General features: G+C 35.0%; 2 protein-coding genes across 2 annotated transcripts; both read right to left on the bottom strand.

The window, feature by feature from the left end:
* Positions 1–2012: 2012 nt before the first annotated feature.
* LOC107807911 (uncharacterized) lies at positions 2013–14282 on the bottom strand. Its single transcript, XM_016632366.2, has 5 exons — positions 13754–14282; positions 3734–3890; positions 3041–3091; positions 2657–2749; positions 2013–2345 (listed from the first exon to the last, which is right to left on the bottom strand). Exons 1-5 carry the CDS (start codon positions 13897–13899, stop codon positions 2286–2288), a joined length of 507 nt encoding a protein of 168 aa, XP_016487852.1. The 5' UTR covers positions 13900–14282; the 3' UTR covers positions 2013–2285.
* Positions 14283–19369: 5087 nt separating this feature from the next.
* On the bottom strand, positions 19370–20032 carry LOC142167373 (uncharacterized). Its single transcript, XM_075227537.1, has one exon. The coding sequence runs from the start codon at positions 20030–20032 to the stop codon at positions 19370–19372; it is 663 nt and encodes a 220-aa protein (XP_075083638.1).
* Between the last annotated feature and the right edge of the window lie 206 nt (positions 20033–20238).

Below are 20238 nucleotides of genomic sequence, written 5' to 3'. Positions count from 1 at the left end.
TTTCAGCATAATATACTGGAGATTGGTGCACCTGTGTATGAACTTCCAGCACATTATGCTAGAACTCTACCACATGGAAAGTTCAAGCATAATATACTGGAAGTTTACATGTAAAAAATTCGAATTCCAATATATTATGTTGGAATATTTTTCGAATTTTGAACAGTATTTTCGTTCAGATTTATCTTTACATGAAAAATGATTAAATTTCGATTACTTTTGAAACTATGGTTATTTTCCAACCACCACTTATAAATCTGGCTATTTTTTAATTTCACATGGTAGAAAAGGACTAAATTGTAATTTAGTATGCATGGTGATGTCGTTAAGATTAAAACTCGTGAAACTGTAACTTCAATTTTAATCGCTTCGTTCTTGGATTATTTCCTAGGAGGCATATTTTAGTTTTTGGCCAAAATAATATGCGGGCCCTAAACTTGTCCCGATTTTCCTCTCAAACACCTTATCAAAGGCATGTTTCAATTGAACACCTGTACTACTCAAGATTGTTCCTATTAGAGGAAAATTAACATTGAACGACTAAATTTTCCAGATTTTTCACGAGGAAAAAAAAAAATCAAAAGGGGAAAGGGACACATTTATTAGCTCCTCTTGTAGACCGTCTAAGCACATTTCATTCGTCTTGATCAATCAAGCGAATCGCTGTCACTCCTTGACGTTGTATGTCGTAATATACATTTCTTGAATACAGTCCAATGCTTCGTACCTCCTATTTCTTCTTAAGGTAAGATAAGGGCAAGTATGATGAGGTAGGAGCATTCCGTCAACACTCTTTTTGGCGTAATCAAGAAGTCTTATATCCTCCAAATCGCAAAGAATTTAAACTGAAAGAATCATCAGATGACAATGGTCATCATTGTTCGACTGATTTGGTGCTGGTCTACAGTAGTGGAGCTAGGGAGCGAAAGGGGATTCACCAAAAAAAATTATACGGTATATATTAGATTTTGAATTCCCTTAACTTCTTCACGAATTTACTTTTTTTATTTTTTCCTATTCATGACAATCCTGCCTCCCTACTGCTGGTCTATAGTACTACCATTCTCTAGCCTTTTCTAGTTGTCATCTTGTGGTCACACTAATTCTCAAATCTTATCAAGTTTATGATTTATTCGACTCACTCATGATTTAGTATAGACAATACAAACTCCAATTGAACAAATAATAGCAGATTGCGTGGACGAATGACACTTTCGACTTTTCACTTCAAGGACTCAGACGATGACTTTAGATTATTCACTACAAGGATTGGAATCGCTACCCAACTCTACCTATATAAAAGAAAAGGAATCGACCACTAGGTCCCGAGCAATTCTACCTTCTTTCAATTATCCATCGCTCATATCACTTTGTCTCTTGGACTCTTCAACCTGATTTCTACATTTATAGCTTGAAAAAAGCAAAAGAAGCCCTCTTTTAATGACTATTCTCAGCTTCCTTGCTTTGGTAGTAGGATAGATTCGACTATATGTATCTCCACTTTTCGCGTCACTCCATCTAAGCTCATCTTAGTCCAACATTATATAATAACTACAACAAGCCCTTTTATTCATTTGAAGTTACAAAATCATCAACTTGTCGAAAACAATCTTCAATTGTCTCAGCTTCATTTGATTTTACAAGTTCACTTGCTTTTCCTATTCACAAAAACGAATTCAATATTTGTCCTTCCTGTTCGAGATCTGAACACAATATATTGACACGGAAGACATGAAAGTTGTGGACAGGGGCAGAGCTACAATTCTTCTTATGGGTTCGGCACCAGTAGCTTTAGCCCAAATGATGTATTTGTATTTCAAAATCTACTTAACATGTATAAGTAACTTAACCAGAATCTAGTAAGCTTGACTTTTCTAGAATGCAGAACCCACAAACTCAAAATTCTAGCTCCGTCTCTGATTGTGAAATGTATCGAATGTGCAATTGTTTTCGTCTCAGATCCTAATTCATTTTAAAGATTGATTCATAAGTAAGCAAAACTATTCAACAAATAGAAAAAAATGGTTTGCAAGTTTCAATATAAATCAATAAAGTACAAGTAATTAATCGAGTCGCAATCACGAACAATCTACACCATTTCCCCACCACCCGACTTTTCCCTTTCATCCTTTTTTTCCCCTTTTACCAACGGGTTGAAGAAAGGATAAATCCACATGTAATTCTCCATAGTTACCTGGTGTGGCTTCGTAGTGACGTTGATTCCCGCTTTAATAGCTTGAAAGCTTTTGATATTTACTGTTTGAAGGGAAATAATAAAGATTACTCTAGATTGAGCTTCTCAACAGATATGGCACTATACATCCCAGCAAAGCACCAGCAAGAACCTGCATTCATCTCAATAACAATAACTTCCAGTTAAGGAAAACATAATTTACTCTGTTAACTTCCAGTCAAGGAATACATAGTTTACTTTGTTATCACACTAGTTTATTTTATTTGAATGGTTTTATCATGTTAGTTTCTCCCACGGCATTAAGTGACATATTGGTTGTAGATGTGTCCAAAAATGAGGTACATAAAAAATGCTATCTTTTCTCAGATTATTGCCGTCACCAAATGGAAATGAAGAATGGTAATCCTCAATTTCTTAAACTGCAAAAGAAAAGTATAAACCAGAATATCATGGCAATCATACCTGAAAGGGAGTGTGTCCAAGTGAATCTCGGAGAGGTCTAACATTGGCAACAGGGTGCTCAGGAGGCAATTCACAGACTATCTGATTCAACAACTGCATCAAACCACCAATTTTAACACTTATTGTGCATAAGTAGAAACTTCAAAGCAATTTTACTGCAAACCAGCAAGTGCCAATATCGACTACCACAACTATTTTACAACCACATAGTTGTAAAATACGGAAAAATCATCAGACGGTACCAACCAAATTGTTTAAGCATAGAATGAAGAATAACTTTGAAATACCGAGGCTGATTTAAAGAAAAAGTTCTTTCTAATCGGATAAATCATCCATCAGTAAAATAATAAAAACATGATAAACAAGGTGGGAAAGAAAAATTACTTCAGCTTGGCGACCAGCATGAAGCCTAACACCAGTAGCATCATACATTACCTGTAATAAAGGAAATTCATATAGGTTAATGAGGGAAAACTAAAAGTTCATTATGCAAAATATAAAGAAGAAAAACTGATACAAGAAGCGGCATCTGGATAAAGTTGTAGACATCTAAGGGCAATATACATAAATCCTTTATTTCGCTCTCTCCCACCCCCAGATAACACACATTTAAAGGCTAGGCGCTCTCTTCTGAAGAAGCATGCATGTTACACGTATATGTATGTATGCACGTGCATATGAATTCCCAGGCTATGCGCTCTCTTCCGAAGAAGCAAATAACCAGGATGTATGACATTTCATCTGCTTTCTTCTGTTCATACATCAAAATATTTAAGTAGCATTCAGATGCAAAAGAAGCTAATCAAGACAAGGAAGTTGCCAAAGGTAACAATAATTATGTGAAACAGGAATTTTTACTTGGATAAACAGAAAAAACTGTAACAGAAAATCATGTGATTCATCAAGATCAGGACAAAGTGTCAGCAAATAAAAAGCAAGTGAACACTGACTGTCTTTTTCTTTTTCTCCTTGTTCTCGTGTTGAGGTAAAATTGACTCATGTCTCTATAAGGAAAACATCAGCAGAGAAAATTTGAAAAAAAAAAAACAGGACAAAACCTGGTTAAGAATTACTCACAACACATGCCAAAACCACCGCAATTGCGAAGACAGATCCTCCAGCTCCTTCTTGTAAATAAACTGCCATTACCAGAGCAGTAACAGTTGCTGAATGTGATGATGGCATTCCACCTGAGCTAAGCATCCTTTTTGAATCCCATCTCCTCTCCTTGTACCTGCAAAATCTAACAGGGCATATTCAAAAATTAACCAAGAAATAGAAAGAAAAGGTAAGAGAAAACATGGTAATCATGAATAAGTAAGCTCTTGAAATTCAAAGCTCAATCCACACAAAGTCCATGTTTCTCTACTTTTTTTGTCAATAACAACCACCTGAATGAACATCTATCATAAGATCCGAGTACATGCTATCATGCACCTTCAATCTATGTTGTCATAACAAATAAAACTACGACTCACTCCACCCTTCATTTAGCTAGTTTAACATTATGTTTGTTTTGACGAAAGGGAAGCATAAGGGGCCTTGTTGATCTAATTTCCAAGGAAGTAGTTAACCTCCAACTAGCCTCAACAACAACAACCACCCAGTGGAATCCCACAAGTGGGGTTTTGGGAGGATAGTGTGTACGCAGACCTTACCCCTACCTATGAAGGTAGAGAGGTTGTTTCCGAAAAACCCTCGGGGCTCAAGAACGTTAAAAAAAAAAAAAAAAAAAAAGGTCCTTAGCCAATTAAAGGATAATAGTCCTTAGCGCTCTCTCTTACATCTTTCGTTTTTTCTTTTTCTGAAAGAACCACTCTCTTTTACATTTCTTCCAGGAACCCATCCTCTCACTCCAAGCAAAGACAGCTACAATAATTTTCAGTTTTACACATTAAAGATTGTGTTACATAATTTCAGCTTCTCCTACAACTGAGAAGAAGCTGTATTCTGAACCTAGACATCGATAAAACAGTAATTAAGTATCCCAGTTCAATTAGAAACAGACCAAAAATGACATTTAGATTTCACAGATATCCTCTTTTGCAGTTCTGCAATGTTAATTCAGATTACAAACTACTCTATCGTACTTCAACTATGTATTAGCAATTCAAATTTTTCCTTTAACAAAAAGAAGAGAACAGGGGGACTAGTCAACATTTTCTTTTGCAGTTATGTTCAGTAAAGTGACGTTATTCAACCAGTAATTCTCCACCCTCCTAATGGACCTTGATATATAATGATATGGGCTGCCATTGGCCCATATCACTTAATTTTTACGTTGAACATGCAATTCATCCCATGTGAGCCAATTTTCAGCATATCAATACTCATATAGACAACAAACATGCAAGTAGATTATTCACATACTTCCGCTGCAATTCCGTAAATCTTCATTATTGCATTTTGCACTGGAAGATCATCAGAGTTCCTTCTTTTCTATATAGGTTGTGTGGATGGTGAAGTTTAAAAGACACCTCCCTATTGTATTAAGTAAGCTAAAAGTCCTACTGTGACATTTGAAATTTTATCCTTCAGTTTCCCCAACCTATTCAACCGTTAAAATGTGAAACAAATGCACTTATAATTCTTACTAAGATAATAGGTGGAAAAATTAATCTCACAGTGCGCATAACAGTTCTTTTGTTCATGTAACATACACAATGGTGCTTTTATTTTGGTTAGGTCATGCCGTATTTTAAGTTCTGGGATACATGGTCCGCTGGCATTATCCTGCTCCTCCCCTTTTAAATATGACTTGTATATTTATCACTCTACTGCTTTTACAATACCAAAAGAAACTCAATATCGTTGGTATTGGCATATTAAGTGTTATGGAACTTTACCTTTAGCATTTGAAAGTTGATAGTAAAAGCAAATATTAGAATTATGTAGATCATGATGAGACTAGGTGATTTTAGCATGACAGAGAGGGAAATAAATATAATTAAGCCATGATCGCATAAAGGACCTGAATATAGGATCAGACACCTTTTCCAGCAGAGAAAAAGACCAGAAGTTTCGAAAAACACAAGTGGATCTTAACCTATTTCAACACTATAGGGAGGTAATCAAAATTCATCACCATGTGAAGGTAAAGGAAGAAATGTAACACTCCGTAAATTCGGACTAGGTGCGGACATGTTAAATGAGTATTAATGTTATATTTTAGACATATGAAGCCCTATCGGGATGAGTATGGGTGAAAATAGTCGTTTGGAATCAAGACGGAGAGTGAGGTGCATAAGATTCGATAAAATCGATTAAGTTTATGGAAGGTCTGTCTTTCAGCCTGATATCATGGATTTATGTTAGGAATTGGAGAAAACTCAAAACATGAAAGTTGTAGCCCTTTGAAATAGCTTTCCAACGATATATTGTGGAGCCCGAACGGATCCCTGTGCAAAAAGTTATGTGCATTTTACTAGACAAAGCGAAGTATGCGCGCCCAGATGGTCCCGTGCACAGCCGCGCACTTGTGGCAGTGCTACTTCCCTGTTGCGCGTCCAGGTGCGCGAGAGCGCACCCGGGGGGTCATTTTATAAGCCCTTCTTCGTCCCCCACACCCCAAAACACAAAAACTTGCTCTAGAAAGGGAAGCTCTCAAAAACCTAACTCCTAAGGTCCCTCCATCATCCAAGGTAAGTTCTAATGGTGATTCTAAGTTAATTCCAATTCTCCAATACCTTATTAACATGGGTAAACCCTTCAAATCATTAGATATTCGATTGGAACATCATGGTTGAGAAAAGAAACCCTAAAACTCGAATTCAAGAGGATTGAACGTCAAAAGGTAATATCTTCACCCTCTAATTGATTATAGCATTTGCTAAATGATTATGGACTCTAAGTTCATGAGATATGAGTTGATGGGTTTGATAGAAAAGCATAAACGGTTATAGATTTGGGTTGTTGGTTGTTGATTATTGATTAAGAGTGTTGTTTATCTTATGGGTGATGAACAATGATATTGATTATAACAATTTGAGATTTTAGAATTTAAAGAGAATGGGTTGTTAGGTATAGAAACACCATTAATGAGGGCTATGGAGCTTTATACCCACCAAGTGTTTGATAAAATGCTTAAGTGACCAAAACATGAGTATTATTGCTAATATGAAATCCCTTGGACTTGTATTGATATAGATTAAAGTTGAAAGGGTTGACGAATGTTGTATTACGCTCAAGAGTGGGAAGTTAAGGTATGTGAGGCTAACTCTCTATGTTTGGGAATGTTAATGATTCTCCCTACACTACGTTTCTTTTACAACATTACTAATTGCCTCTAAAATATAGCCAAGCTTAGTGCCTTGAATAGTTGCAGAACTTCTATTCTCTAGCTTCATAATTCATTCATGACTTTCATTCCAAACGTTGCGAGCTCATTGCGTAATCAATATAGACTTGTGTTTGATACCCATGAGTCTCAGTCTAGATTACTAAGCATGTCATAACCAGTTGAAACTTCAGTTCTCATAATCAGTTCATGAATACATGTCTCATTCTAGTTCTATTCAGCATTCCAGTATCATGTAACTCAGTATGGTTCAGTATTTCAGTATCATGTATTGCAGTATGATTCTCAATTCCTGATTTTAAATCCCTGAATGTTGAACACCTGTATTTGGGCCTGAGGCCGCAGTTTATGCTTTATGCATCTTTGGGCCTGAGGCCGCAGTTATGTATACGTATACTTGGGCCTGAGGCCGCAACTTGTGCACATATATATTGGGCCTGAAACCGCAGTTTATTTATTCACATTAAGGGTGGCATGTGGGCCGGTTAGGACCGGGACCAGCCCAGGACCGCAAGCCCACATGGGCGGTGGGCCTAAACGGTCCTAACCGGATAGGACCGGAACCGTGGGGTGGTGGGCCGGTCTCATAAGTGAGGCCCGCGAGACCGGGACCGGCTGAGAAGTGGGTCGGGCTGAGAAGTGGGCCGGTTCAAACGGTCCTAAACGGTCCTATCCGGGCCCAACGGATAATTTTTTTTAAAAAAAAATTTGACCGTTTGGCCATTTAAAAACTAGCCGTTTGGTCTGCCAAAATAGCCGTTGGCTATTTGCAAAATAGCCATTTAACCCCCCAAATTTTGTTTTAACCCCAAACTTTTTATAATTACACTTTTTCCCTATTTTCAACTATAAATACCCCCCCGTTCTTTCATTTTTCTCACAAAATCATCAATCTCTCTAATATTCTTCTATAATTGCTTACATAATTATTTTTCAACAAGTTGTTCGTCAATTCGGTAAACTCGTTCCAACTCTTAAGTTTTAATATTATAGTTTTGTTTGTTTTATTTACTTTGCTTGATTAATTAAGATGGCTTATTCCTTAAAAAAAATGTTTAGTAAAAATAAGGAAAAATCCAAGAGTGGTGAATCTAGTAGCCAATCTGTTCCTCCTCCACTTCCCCCGGCTCCCCGGCCCAAACGTGTTACCCGTCCTACACCTCCTATTCTTGATAGCGATAATAGTTTATTACAATTTACCAAGAGTCAATTTTGCCATAATATTGCACCCGGTGAACAATTAAACCATAAATATATGAATGCTCTTTATGGTAATCCAACTATTGATGAAAATGATGATGAAGAAATAGATTTTGATGAAACGCAACCGGATGACGATACACCCACTAGTCCTACTCCTGAAGTTAACCCAACTAATAATAATCCAAATGATCCCCGTCTGACCCTCCTATTACTGCCCCTACTTTTTCTAGACAACCTTCTAAACGGACAGAAACATCTCTTGTTTGGCCATTTTTTACTCAACTAAGAGAAAAAAATAGGGCTAAGTGTAAAACTTGTGGCAAAGAGTTAGTTTTTAAATATGTTGGAAGTCGGGGAGGGACGGGAAGTTTGACTAGACACATATTGCTACACCCTCAAGATAAAGCTAGATATTTTCGTATGAAAGCTTTGGCCGAGGGGACAAGTGCACCTAGTCAGGCTGACTTTAGTACCGGGTCAAATCAATTTCAACCGGGAATTAACACTGTTACCGGTGGTATTTTATATTATGATCCAAAAAAAAATCGGGAAGAATTGGCAAAAATGGTTACTGTTATGTGCTTACCTTATAGTTTTCCTTCTTACCCTCACTTTGTGCATTATATTAGAAAAGTTTATAATCCTACTTATAAAGGTTTTCCTCGCACAACTGTAAAGAGTGATATTTATAAATATAAACATGAATATGAACAATATTTGCGCTATTTATTTACTCATATAAATTGTCGTGTTGCTATTACAACTGATATTGGTAGAAGTGGTAATGACTGTGATTACCTTACTGTTACCAGTCATTGGATTGATGAGGATTGGATAATGCAAAAGCGCATTATTGCTTATAGAATAATTAATTCACGTCACACAGGGCAGTTTATTTCTAGCACGATTACGGATATTTGTAGATATTTTTGCATTAGTGATAAAATAATGTCAGTTTCAATGGATAATGCTATTAGTAACACAAATGTTGTAGCCTTGCTTACCACTACACTAAGTCTTGCATTTAGTAACATTTTTCATGTTAGATGTATTTGTCATATTTACCATTTAATTGTGGGTGATGGTATGTGAATTTTAAATGTTGAAATTGAAAAGGTTAAAATGGCTCTTAATTAGTTTTTTTATTCAAACCGTAGAAGTAGACTTAGAGAATATTTTAAAAGATGCGATGAATTTGGCCTAAGAGAAAGAAAGGTTCTTAAACCTTGTCCAACTAGATGGAATTACATGTATGAAAGTTTAGTTGTTGCATATGAATATAGAAACCCCATAAACTCAACGTTTAATGCTCATGTAAGTGATGATGATGAGCACCTTACAAATGCGGATTAGGCTAATGTTAAAATGCTTGTAGATTTTTTAGAAAAATTTCATATTGCTACAAATGAATTTTCTGGGCAATATTATCCTACTATTTCTAACTTTTTAGTTTATATTGCAGAACTTGCAAATTTGTTTGATCATTTTTCAGAGGGTGATAAAATTTATCAACTTGCTATTGATTCCATGAGAAAAAAATTTAAAAAATATTTTTTCCCTATTCCCCCTATTTATGGTGTTGCTGCATTGTTAAATCCTACTATGAAATTAGGAGGTCCTCAATTTTGGTATGAAACTGTTTATAATGGTTTAGCACTTGAAGATGAGGAGTTGTCTAAACTTGCGGACGCAATAGCCTCAATTAAAATAAATGTTCAAACTATTTATAATGCTTATCAAGTTGCATTAGATCATGCTAGACCAAATATTCCAACTCCTTCTTCTAGTTCTCAATCATCTAAAAGAACTGCGGGAGTAAGAGCACTTAGTGCTTGGGCAGGGTTCAGGGGTTCTCAAGGTTCTAGTACTAGTGATTTTTCACAACTAAATGAGCTTGAAGTTTATTTGTCACAGGGAATTGAGGAAGGGAATCCCGACGGCTCCTTTAATATTTTGGAATGGTAGAAGGACAAAGAAAAACACTTTCTGATTCTTTCAAGGATGGCCCGAGATATTTTAACTATTCAAGCTTCAACAGTGGCATCAGAGAGCGCTTTCAGTCAAGCAAGATTTCAACTCGATGATTATAAAGCGTCTATGAGGGAGAGCTTGGAAAAATCAATACTTTTCAGAGATTGGATCCGTTCGGAAAGAAGAAATTTTGGACTTGCTGAATCACAACCAGAGGTAGACGAAGCTTACGAAGAAATGCTAGCTGAACTTGCAGAGGATGATGCTTCGCCTGGAAGCGGTGATGACCAAGCTTCATTTCCGCCACCACCAACGGAAATTCCTCCGGACCTTGAAGGATTTATGAAATTTGTAAGAGATACCATGTAAATTAATATGTAACTTGTATTTTGGCACATCTTGATTAGTTTCTTTTTCTTCTCAATGGTGGTATTAGCACCTTGTTGTGCTCATTCCATAGGGGGAGGAAGACTAAGAAAGATATTGCCATGATTTTTTAATGCTATAATAAAAATATAACGCATTGCTTTGAATATCTCTTTACAATATTTTTGTCTTTTTATATATCTTAAGCTATACATATAGTATAATATAGTATATACTATACTATACTATATATATATATATATATATATCTTAAGCCATATTCGATAGTATATAAATATATATATCGAATATAGCTTATATATATACTATACTATATATACATCTTAAGATATATATATATATATATCCATAATTTTTAATGCTATAATAAAAATATAACACATTGATTTGAATATCTCTTTACAATATTTTTGTCTTTTTATATATCTTAAGCTATACATATAGTATAATATAGTATATACTATACTATACTATATATATATATATATATATATATATATATATACATCTTACTATATACATAGTATATAAGCCATATTCGATAGTATACATCTTACGATATACTATATATACATCTTAATATAGTAAGATGTATATATAGTATAGTATAGTATAGTATAGTATATATATATATATAAGCTTATATATATATATATATCGAATATAGCTTATATATATATATACTATATTATACTATATATACATTTTAAGATATATATATATATATATATATATATATATATATATATTATAACGCATTGCTTTGAATATCTCTTTACAATATTTTTGTCTTTAAATTTGAATTAAAAAATTTAAGTGACAATTCTATAATATAATTTACTAGGAATTGCCTTAGATATTTTTATTACCATTTTTTTCTCTAACTTGTATAAAAATAATTTAAAAAATAGAAAGTATCCACTTGGGCCCGCTTAGGACCGTTTGGGCCCAGGACCGGCCCACTTAACACGGGACCGTTAGTTCGTGGTCCCGGTCCCGGACCGGTTCCAACAAGAAGCCCGCGAAGCCCGGGCCCGCCTAGGACCGGCCTACTTAGGACCGGGCCTGTGCAGCCCACTTAGGACCGGGACCGGCCCACATGCCACCCCTAATTCATATAAACAGGTTGTTCATCATTCAGAAGAGGGAGTATTCATATCCTTACTTCCTTTGTTCAGTTCAGTTATCAGTTCCTTTATCATTTTAGTTATCAGGTATCATTTCAGTTTTTAGTTATCAGGTATCATTTCAGTTTCATTTTCAACAGTTATCGTTTCAGTTATCAGATATTAGTTATCACTTCAATTATCAGTACTCAATTTAGTTTCAGTTTCAGCATTTATAGTTCTTTCTTTCAGTTGTTTTACATACCAGTGCAATTCAAATGTACTGACGTCCCGTTTTGCCCGGGGCCCGATGCAGGTAATGATTTACAGGTTGACGATTTAGAGCGTTAGGATTCAAGCTATTTGGTGAGCCCCAGTTCTTTCGGTGCATTATCATTACTTTACAGTATTTTAGAAATTTACGAACAGTCAGTGTTTTCATTACTTCATTAGAGGCTTCATAGACTAGAGTAACAGTTAGACAGAGTCACAGGCTTTTCATGTTAAGCAATGTTGGCTACAATATACTTCAGACTTATGTTAGTGTTTCCGCATATTGATTTATATCATTCAGACTTTCAGTATATCAGCATTTGTTAATTTATCTTCCGTAATCAGTATGTTATGATATCACATGTTGATTCAGCCAGCCAGTTGGTTCGCCCGGCTGCATGTAGTCAGGCACCGGGTGTCGTGCTACGTCCAGGCCCAGATTCGGGGCGTGACAAGAAAAAACCAATTGTTTATATTTGAGTCAGGGGAGATGTATCCACCAAGCTAAAAGCTTTACTAAAGCTTAAACACTGAAATAACAACATACTAGATACAAAAGGATCATTATCACCAAGGGGATGGCTAGTGATTAAGACATAGGATAAAAACTTAGAGATCCCAACCCTGCTTCAATACTCAATGTGAGCCCATCCGCCCCAACTTAGATGGGCAAGTTTATCCAGCACCTATGCTTGCACACTCTAGCATGCTGTGCAGTGTATTAGTAGAGGTGTGCGTATTGATTGGACACCTACATCATTGGAAAAAAGATATGGAGGGGTCATTATCCTTTTATCTACCGTTCTTTTAACTGATTGTGTTAGCAGGTTTCAAAACCTTCCTATAAATTTTATTTTGATCTTCTCAAACAATCAATATCTTCGAACTTTCTTGAGGATCAGTATTTCACTATATCCTATTTTCTCTAGAAATTCAACAACCTAAACCTCAATCGCTCGCCCAGTCGGCGTCAATTTGCAGCAACTTCCAGTTTCAAAGGCAGTTTAAACAATATAATGACTGCTATAATATCAACAACTTTTTTTGAACATATCCACAGACAACAATATGAAAGGCATCATCTTTCTTTCTTTAATGAAACCTCATCTACTAACTCTTCCACTACATTTGATACTAGTCATTATGCCTAGAAATAAAATTTAAGAAGAAAGGCCGAATTAAAAGGCATAAGCAGCTAAAGACTAAAAAGACAATGCTCGACTTTGTCACTAAAGGCGATACACAGGCGAATCCAAGATTTGAACTTAATAGGTTCAAGTTCCGGATTTTACCACACCTCATTTAATTTACTGGGTTAGAGATCTATTACTCCTGCATCCCAATTTATGTGGTGCATTTTAACTGGACAACTGGTTTAAGAGAAAAAGAAAGACTTTAGAAACTTGTGGTCTAAAACAAGTCAGAAATATTTGGGAGGCTATAATTCATCTCATTAAGGGAAAATTAGGAAGTTTAAAGTTAAATTGTTTCTAAATATAGAAATATTTCTTTTCTGGAACACACTAAAAGGGAGATTATCACATAAATTGGAACAGAGTTTTAACGCATATACAACCGCTGAGCCAAAGCTACTGAGTTATAATGAAGCATAAGCAGATAAAGACTAAAAAGACAACCTTGATTCTGTCAATACAAGGCGGACAAAGGTTGAACTTTATAGGCTCGAGACCAGGATTTTACGACAGTTCGTTTAATTTACTAGGTTAGAGATCTATTATTCGTACTTATTAAATGAATTTTTTAACAGATATATTTTGAGCCAAAGCTACTAGGTTCCGACGAACTCATAAAATTAGCATTACATATCATAAGAAGTAAAAATATGACGGGCGTTTTTACCAGGTGGTGAAGAGCTTGAGGAACTGAGCAATAGCACAGGCAAGGAATGCTGAAACGAGGGGGACATTAGCAGGTGAAATCGACGGCTGCGATGAATACGACCGCGCACTCGAAGATGCATCAGCGGCTGTTAGCACTTCGTTCATTTGATGAGCTAATTTGAGATACAGAGACGAACGAAGATTGATAATTTTCAGGAAGCTTCTAGAACCAAAAAAAAAGGAGACAAATTTGCAAATTTGTGCAGAGGAAGCTTTGGTTTGGTGGATCTAAGGGGAGAAGGAATGGACCCCGTCGTCGACGTCGTCGGCGATCGGAGATTCGGAAGTTTACGACTTTGATAGGTTGCTGTGATTGGTGATTGTGGACGGCGAAGGCGTCGGCGGTGGACCCACTCGGGCTGTAAAGATCAGAACTTTGTGTACGAAATGGGTATTCTCATAAAAGCGGTATACATTTGGTGGGACCCACTTGACTTATTGCCTTGGGCTATCTCCAACTTGTTTTTTTGTTTTTTTTTTTTTTGATGAATTAATTGTCTGTACCTAACTAATTTATGGGATACACATTCAGCCATCATAGTTTGGGTAGATAAAAGAGAAGGAAAAATTATTAAATCTGTTATTGTATTATTCTAAATTAGGTTACTTTATCTTTCGTTAAAGTTCGATTCTAGTATTACTATTATACATTAGGAAATAGGACTTGATTGATATCATGTCTTATTTCATGTTTTAATTATATTTTTATATGCTTGAGCTGATAGTAAGTGTTAGTATCGATACTCGTTACTATTTCTTTGAGGTTAGACTTGAAACTTACTAAGTTAGGGAGGGATGCGAGGCTAGGCTTGATACTTACTAAGTCAGGGAGGAATGCACGTGGAACGAAGCAGTGTCGTTGGAAATTTTTACGAGATATATGTAGTAATATTATATGAAAATAATAAGGTAAAGTAAATGATACCACTTAACATATTTTGTTGTTTGACATGCTAGTTAAGTTCCTAATTTTGTTGCAAGAGGTCGGAGGTTCAAACCTCAACTAGATCATTTTTTTTGCTCAAATATTTGAGAGAGCCTCCATTGTTAACAATTGTAGATAGGTAGAATTGAACTCGTGACCTCTTCTAACTTAAAAGTCAATAGAATCAATGGACTAAGGCTATTTCTTGTTAGGTAATATGATAAATAATATTATTTATTCTTCGCACTTTTATAAATATTGACACCGCTTAAAAAAATCTTGTTTACGCCCCTATACTAAAATACTGTGCTCATACTACTCTTCAAGACATTCTTGTGAAGGTTTTGAGGCTATATTAGCAATACCCTTTGAGCTGAGTAGGAGTATTTTGTTGGAGATTTCGTGGTGAGTTGCATTACTCGCTTCAACCCGCAGCACATAGAGTCTCTCTTTCCTACTCGTTTATATCTGTCTATGTATTTTAATTTTCGAACAAATGTTGTTATTTGGTTGAGTTTACTTACTCTTGATAGATGCTCGTGACAATGCGACACTAGGTTTTGGGCGTTGTTTAGAAGTTGTGGTAGTAATTAGACCATGTCTTTGATTTATGTATATTGATTTTGATTTGAGGTTTATTCCGCGTTGTCATTTATGTCATGAATCAGTCAATGAATTAATAATTGGATCAAATTGTTGTTGTTGACTGATAGCTTGTCTAGCAAGCAAGTTGGGCGCCATCACGACCATTGGTAGAATTTTGGGCCGTGACAAAAGCATAAAAAGTGAATTTAGAGCAATTTATTGAGCGACATGCTTTGCAAGTAAGTCTGTTGCACGATTCTGCTCTATGTATATATATATATGGTAAGGATCACCTAGTTGCCCGAGCAAGTACCTCTCGAAAGGATCAAAGGTGAGTATAATCCACAAGGCATGCAATATATTATGAAAAAAAAATTGTAAAATTAATTTTCAATATTTTCAAGCTGGACGGATAAGTCTAGTACTAAGAAATATTTAAATTATCTCATACATATATGAGAAAAAATATATTAAATTATTTATTAAATTTTAATAAGTAGTAATGCATCTCTTTTGTATTTTGGTGTACTGGTGCATGTCCTGTTAGTATCAGCACCCCTAAAAGTCCTTGAAATTGTGATCCACGATAACTATATTAAATATTTGTATATCAATTATTTCACGTGGTACTGATCCTTTCATCAACCAGTATTCGATCAAACCAATAATCTTTAAATTTGTCGACACGTGATACGACATTAATTATCTTTTCGTAATTATCCAAGATAGTGACACTATTATATTTTTCACTATATTGTACAAATTGTGCATGTAGATGACAAATATAGCCAAACTGCAATCTGCATAAGTGAATGGATATAGTAATACCACATCTTTCTTAAAATCATGAATGACAAATTTAGCCAAACTGCAATTTGCATAAGTGAGCTGATCCTTCTTAAAATCATGATTTGCAAGGTATTCTAGTAAGTGTTGCATGTCTTTCATTTAATTATCGGCTCCAACAAACTCCTTTATTATAGTTATCAAACTGCATGTGGCAACATTCTAAGCATAGGCCGAGTACCAGACTAGGGTTACATTAGTTGTCAATGTCAATACAGTACGAAGCTTTATCTCGATTGAATAACTTGAAAAAGTATCTTATGATTTCACGAAGTACAATTCTTGCTTGCGAAGCAAGCCAATATTCAGTTGAAATTGTATCGCGCACTTTATGTATGTGTTTCACATGACCAATGATAGAACCGGTGGCAGGACGCCACTTCCTTGTGGAGGTGCTTCTTTTTTCTTGGAGATTTATTTCCCAACCCGAAAATCTCTTATATATTGCTATTGAAATACATTTTTGGTCCCAATAACCCTAGAAATTGATATGGTATATACAATTGAATAACTAGAAACTTACGTGTGAGCTTTTTGGCATTTATATTGATTTTTTAACGTTAGATTAGCTTTTTAAAAACTCATTAAGTGATAAGTATAAATGTATTTGATTATGTAATATTTTATGAGTCTAAAACATTTCGAAATCAATAGAGAGGAAGGACTTCTGCCTAAACCTAAATCAAATTTTACTTTGACGAAATCATTTTTTTTTGGATGAATTTAGTTTGCCTACACCTAACTCATTTATGGGATAAAAATCATTCTACATATAGATTTAGTAAAAAAAAGATTGAATCTATTATTGTAGTATTTAAAATTAATTAACTTTGTCTTTGGTTAAAGCTTGACTCTAACGTTACTATTATATGTTAGGCAATAGACCTCTAATAGTGCTCCAATTTAAGGTTAAATTTAACCATAGTTAAAACTTAAAACTTAGAACCTAAGAATAAATGTGGACCTCTTTTCACACTCGAGTTTCATTAGTAGAGCTCCAATTTAAGGTTAAATTTAATCATAGTTAAAACTTCCCCTAATTTGTTTCAAGGCCTTAAGTATATGCTGATCTACATGAGAATGTGGCAACAGTAAATGGCGCTCATATAGTAATAGTAACACTGATATAGTAATAGTACACTGATATGCACTTATATCAATGGTTACAGAATTTGCAGGAAAAAGCATATCATAACATTGGCCAAACCGTTGGCTTAATTTCAGTCAACACAGCTTCCACCCGGTCGGATGCGGATTCAGAACTTAATTTTTATGGGTTCAAATTTACAATTTTATTGCATTTTATCTAATTTAATGAGTTTAAAATTTATTATCTGTACATATTTGATAATCTTTTTGGCAAAAACATAAGGTACGAACGAAAGCTATGGGTTCAATTACATAGCTTCTGCATTAGATACGCCTCTGCATAATGTAGTGTTCTACTACACTAAGTAGACATTTATATATGATGGGATTTTACAAATGAGGGAGAAACTTGTTGCCTAGACGGTTAAAGGGGTGAAATTTAAAAATAGTCAGATTTATATGTGGTAATTGAAAAATAGCTACAGTTTCAAAAGTAATCGAAATTTCGCCACTTTTCATGTAAAGATAAATCTGAACAAAAACATTATACAAAATGCGAAAAATATTCCAGCATAATATGCTGGAGTTCGAATTTTTTACATGTGACCTTCCAACATAACATGCTGTTTCATAATGTGCTGGAGTTCCAACATAATATGTTGTAAGTTCATACACAGGTGTTCCAATCTCCAGTATATTATGCTGGAACTTTCCGTCTGCTGGATTTCCAGCATAATATGCCGGAAGTTCATACATAGATGCCCCAATCTCCAGTATATTATGCTGGAACTTTCTGTGTGCTGGAGTTCCAATATAATATGCTGGAAGTTCATACAGATGTGCTCTAATCTCCAGTATATTATGCTAGAAATTTCCGTATTGTACCGAAATAATAGCTATTTTTTAATGACTTTGCAAACGCTGGCTATTTTTCAATTACTAGTGTGAAAACTGGCTAGCCCGTGCTATTTTAATCTGTTAAAGGTACTACACTACCACTGTAACTATAGGGGTGGAGCTAGCCCTTCGGCTATGGGTCCGATTAAATTTGGTCCAAATTCTATATTTATGTTAAGAAATTCATTGAATATGCACAAATTATTATTAATAATAATTTAGAACCCAATAACTTAAAATAACTATAATTCCAAACTCATAAATTTCAAATTCTAGCTTCGCCTTTAAGCTTAAAGAGATCACATATTAACGCTGAAAGATGTCACAAACAAGAAGCACTAGTGATCTAGTAGTAGAATAGTACCTTGTCACGGTACACATCTGTGTTCGATTCCCGGCTGGTGCATTCCAATGGTTTTGCTATGATGATTTATCTGCGCTCAATGCGGTGATTTGGGTCTCCGCCCTTGTCCTATGGACGAAAACTTGCGCATCTGAGCTTTCCCTTTTTCCTTTTTCTTTCATTTTAATGTTAGTTTTAATTTACTAGATATAAAGCCTTATTATATCTAAGGTGGTGTTTGAGAATTCTCCATTAGTTAGTGTTCTCGTTTACTATTATTTTAAATATATTGGGCTTCATATAAACAATCTTGAGGTAAGCTTTTCAATATTTGAAGATAACGAGCCTTTTAGAAATAAACAAGAACGTATTTTTGTAGAAAATTTTAGAAAGGGTTCAAAAAATTTCGATAGCAAAGTGACTCATAAATAGGGAAAACTGCAATTACTCAGAAAGTTTTTTTTCTTTTGCATAAACGTTTCTTAAAAAAATTGTTTAACGAACATGGAGAAAATACGACAATAAGGATATTTTTGGCACAAAACTAAAAAATGCATATATATCGGAGATATTTTTTGGTAATTTATTAACGTTAATACTTTGAAACAACTAAAATTATACTTATTAAATCTTTCCTTATTTGAACTATATAGAGAATTTCAAGATTTAGGACTTTAAAATTCATTGAGTTTTTACCTTATATATATAAAATCCTTTACCTCAATTAAATTATGTAATAAAATTAAAATCCCTTACATTTTTTAAAAACCATTCTTTCAACATCTCTAACTCCTTTGGACTAAAGAGTTAGACTAAAAAAATAGCAAAATATCAGAAAACACTATTATTTACATCTCCATAGTTCCTCTACTACTTATAATATCAACTATTCATAGAGGAAAGCTATTCACTCCTTCTAAAATCTTCTTCCATTTAGTCTTTTGTTGCCCTTTGATATGAAGTTGGAGGACAATGTCACGAATTCTACTCTTGGTTTCAGTCTTTCTCCCCTGAAATCTGTGCATGTTTCTTTCTGTCCATGTATGGTATACCACTGCTGCAAACAGAAATGCCAATATGCTATTACGAGGTCTACCATTCTTTGCTCTTTTTGTCAACCATACGACTTCCTCTTCCCAAAGTCCAATTTGATGTCTCTCTCCCAACCAGTTGAGTAGTATACTCCAGATATTCCTTGAGTATTGACATTCAAAAAAGAGATGGGCCATTATTTCTGTTTTTCCACTACTGCACAATACACATCCACTTGCTACATGTATCCCCCAAGCTGCCAGCCTATCCACAGTGGTGATTCTATGGTGAAGTGCTAGCCATAAGATGAAGTTATATCTAGGTATAGTTGAACCCAGTATTAAGGCTTTCCAGTGAACCTTTTGAAATTGAGGCCTCGCTAAAGTGTAAGCCTTCTGAATATTGAACTGCCCTTTCCTACAATAGTTGTTAATGTTGGCAAAGGAGTCTATACTCAGGTACCAATCTCTTATGTCAAATACTTTCCTTACCAGCCAGCAAGCTTGACTAGGAGTGCTCATTGTAGTGAAGTCTTGCTTTTTTATATAAACTACATGAATTCATTTAATCCAAAGTGCATCCTTTTTTTCTATGTATAGCCCACATTAATTTACAAATTGCTGCTTTGTTCCACCATAAGAAATTAATGACATTTAGTCCACCAGTTGAAGTAGGCATACATATTTTATCCCATGAAATCAATGCTCTCTTTGAAGGGTTTTGATTG

The sequence above is a fragment of the Nicotiana tabacum genome, chromosome 12 (assembly GCF_000715075.1).
Source record: "Nicotiana tabacum cultivar K326 chromosome 12, ASM71507v2, whole genome shotgun sequence".
Lineage (NCBI taxonomy): Eukaryota > Viridiplantae > Streptophyta > Magnoliopsida > Solanales > Solanaceae > Nicotiana > Nicotiana tabacum.
The sequence above is the reverse complement of the archived record's forward strand: the minus strand, read 5'-3'. Positions and strand labels throughout refer to the sequence as shown.

What these genes read in the sequence shown, in the direction of transcription:
- LOC107807911 (XM_016632366.2), bottom strand. Translation starts at nt 13,899, where the DNA reads ATGAACGAAGTGCTAACAGCCGCTGATGCATCTTCGAGTGCGCGGTCG. An exon ending in CTCAAGCTCTTCACCACCTG is followed by an intron (nt 3,891 to 13,753) that starts GTAAAAACGCCC and finishes TAGATTTTGCAG; the next exon opens with GTACAAGGAGAGGAGATGGG. An exon ending in CGGTGGTTTTGGCATGTGTT is followed by an intron (nt 3,092 to 3,733) that starts GTGAGTAATTCT and finishes CCTTTATTACAG; the next exon opens with GTAATGTATGATGCTACTGG.
- LOC142167373 (XM_075227537.1), bottom strand. Translation starts at nt 20,032, where the DNA reads ATGAGCACTCCTAGTCAAGCTTGCTGGCTGGTAAGGAAAGTATTTGAC.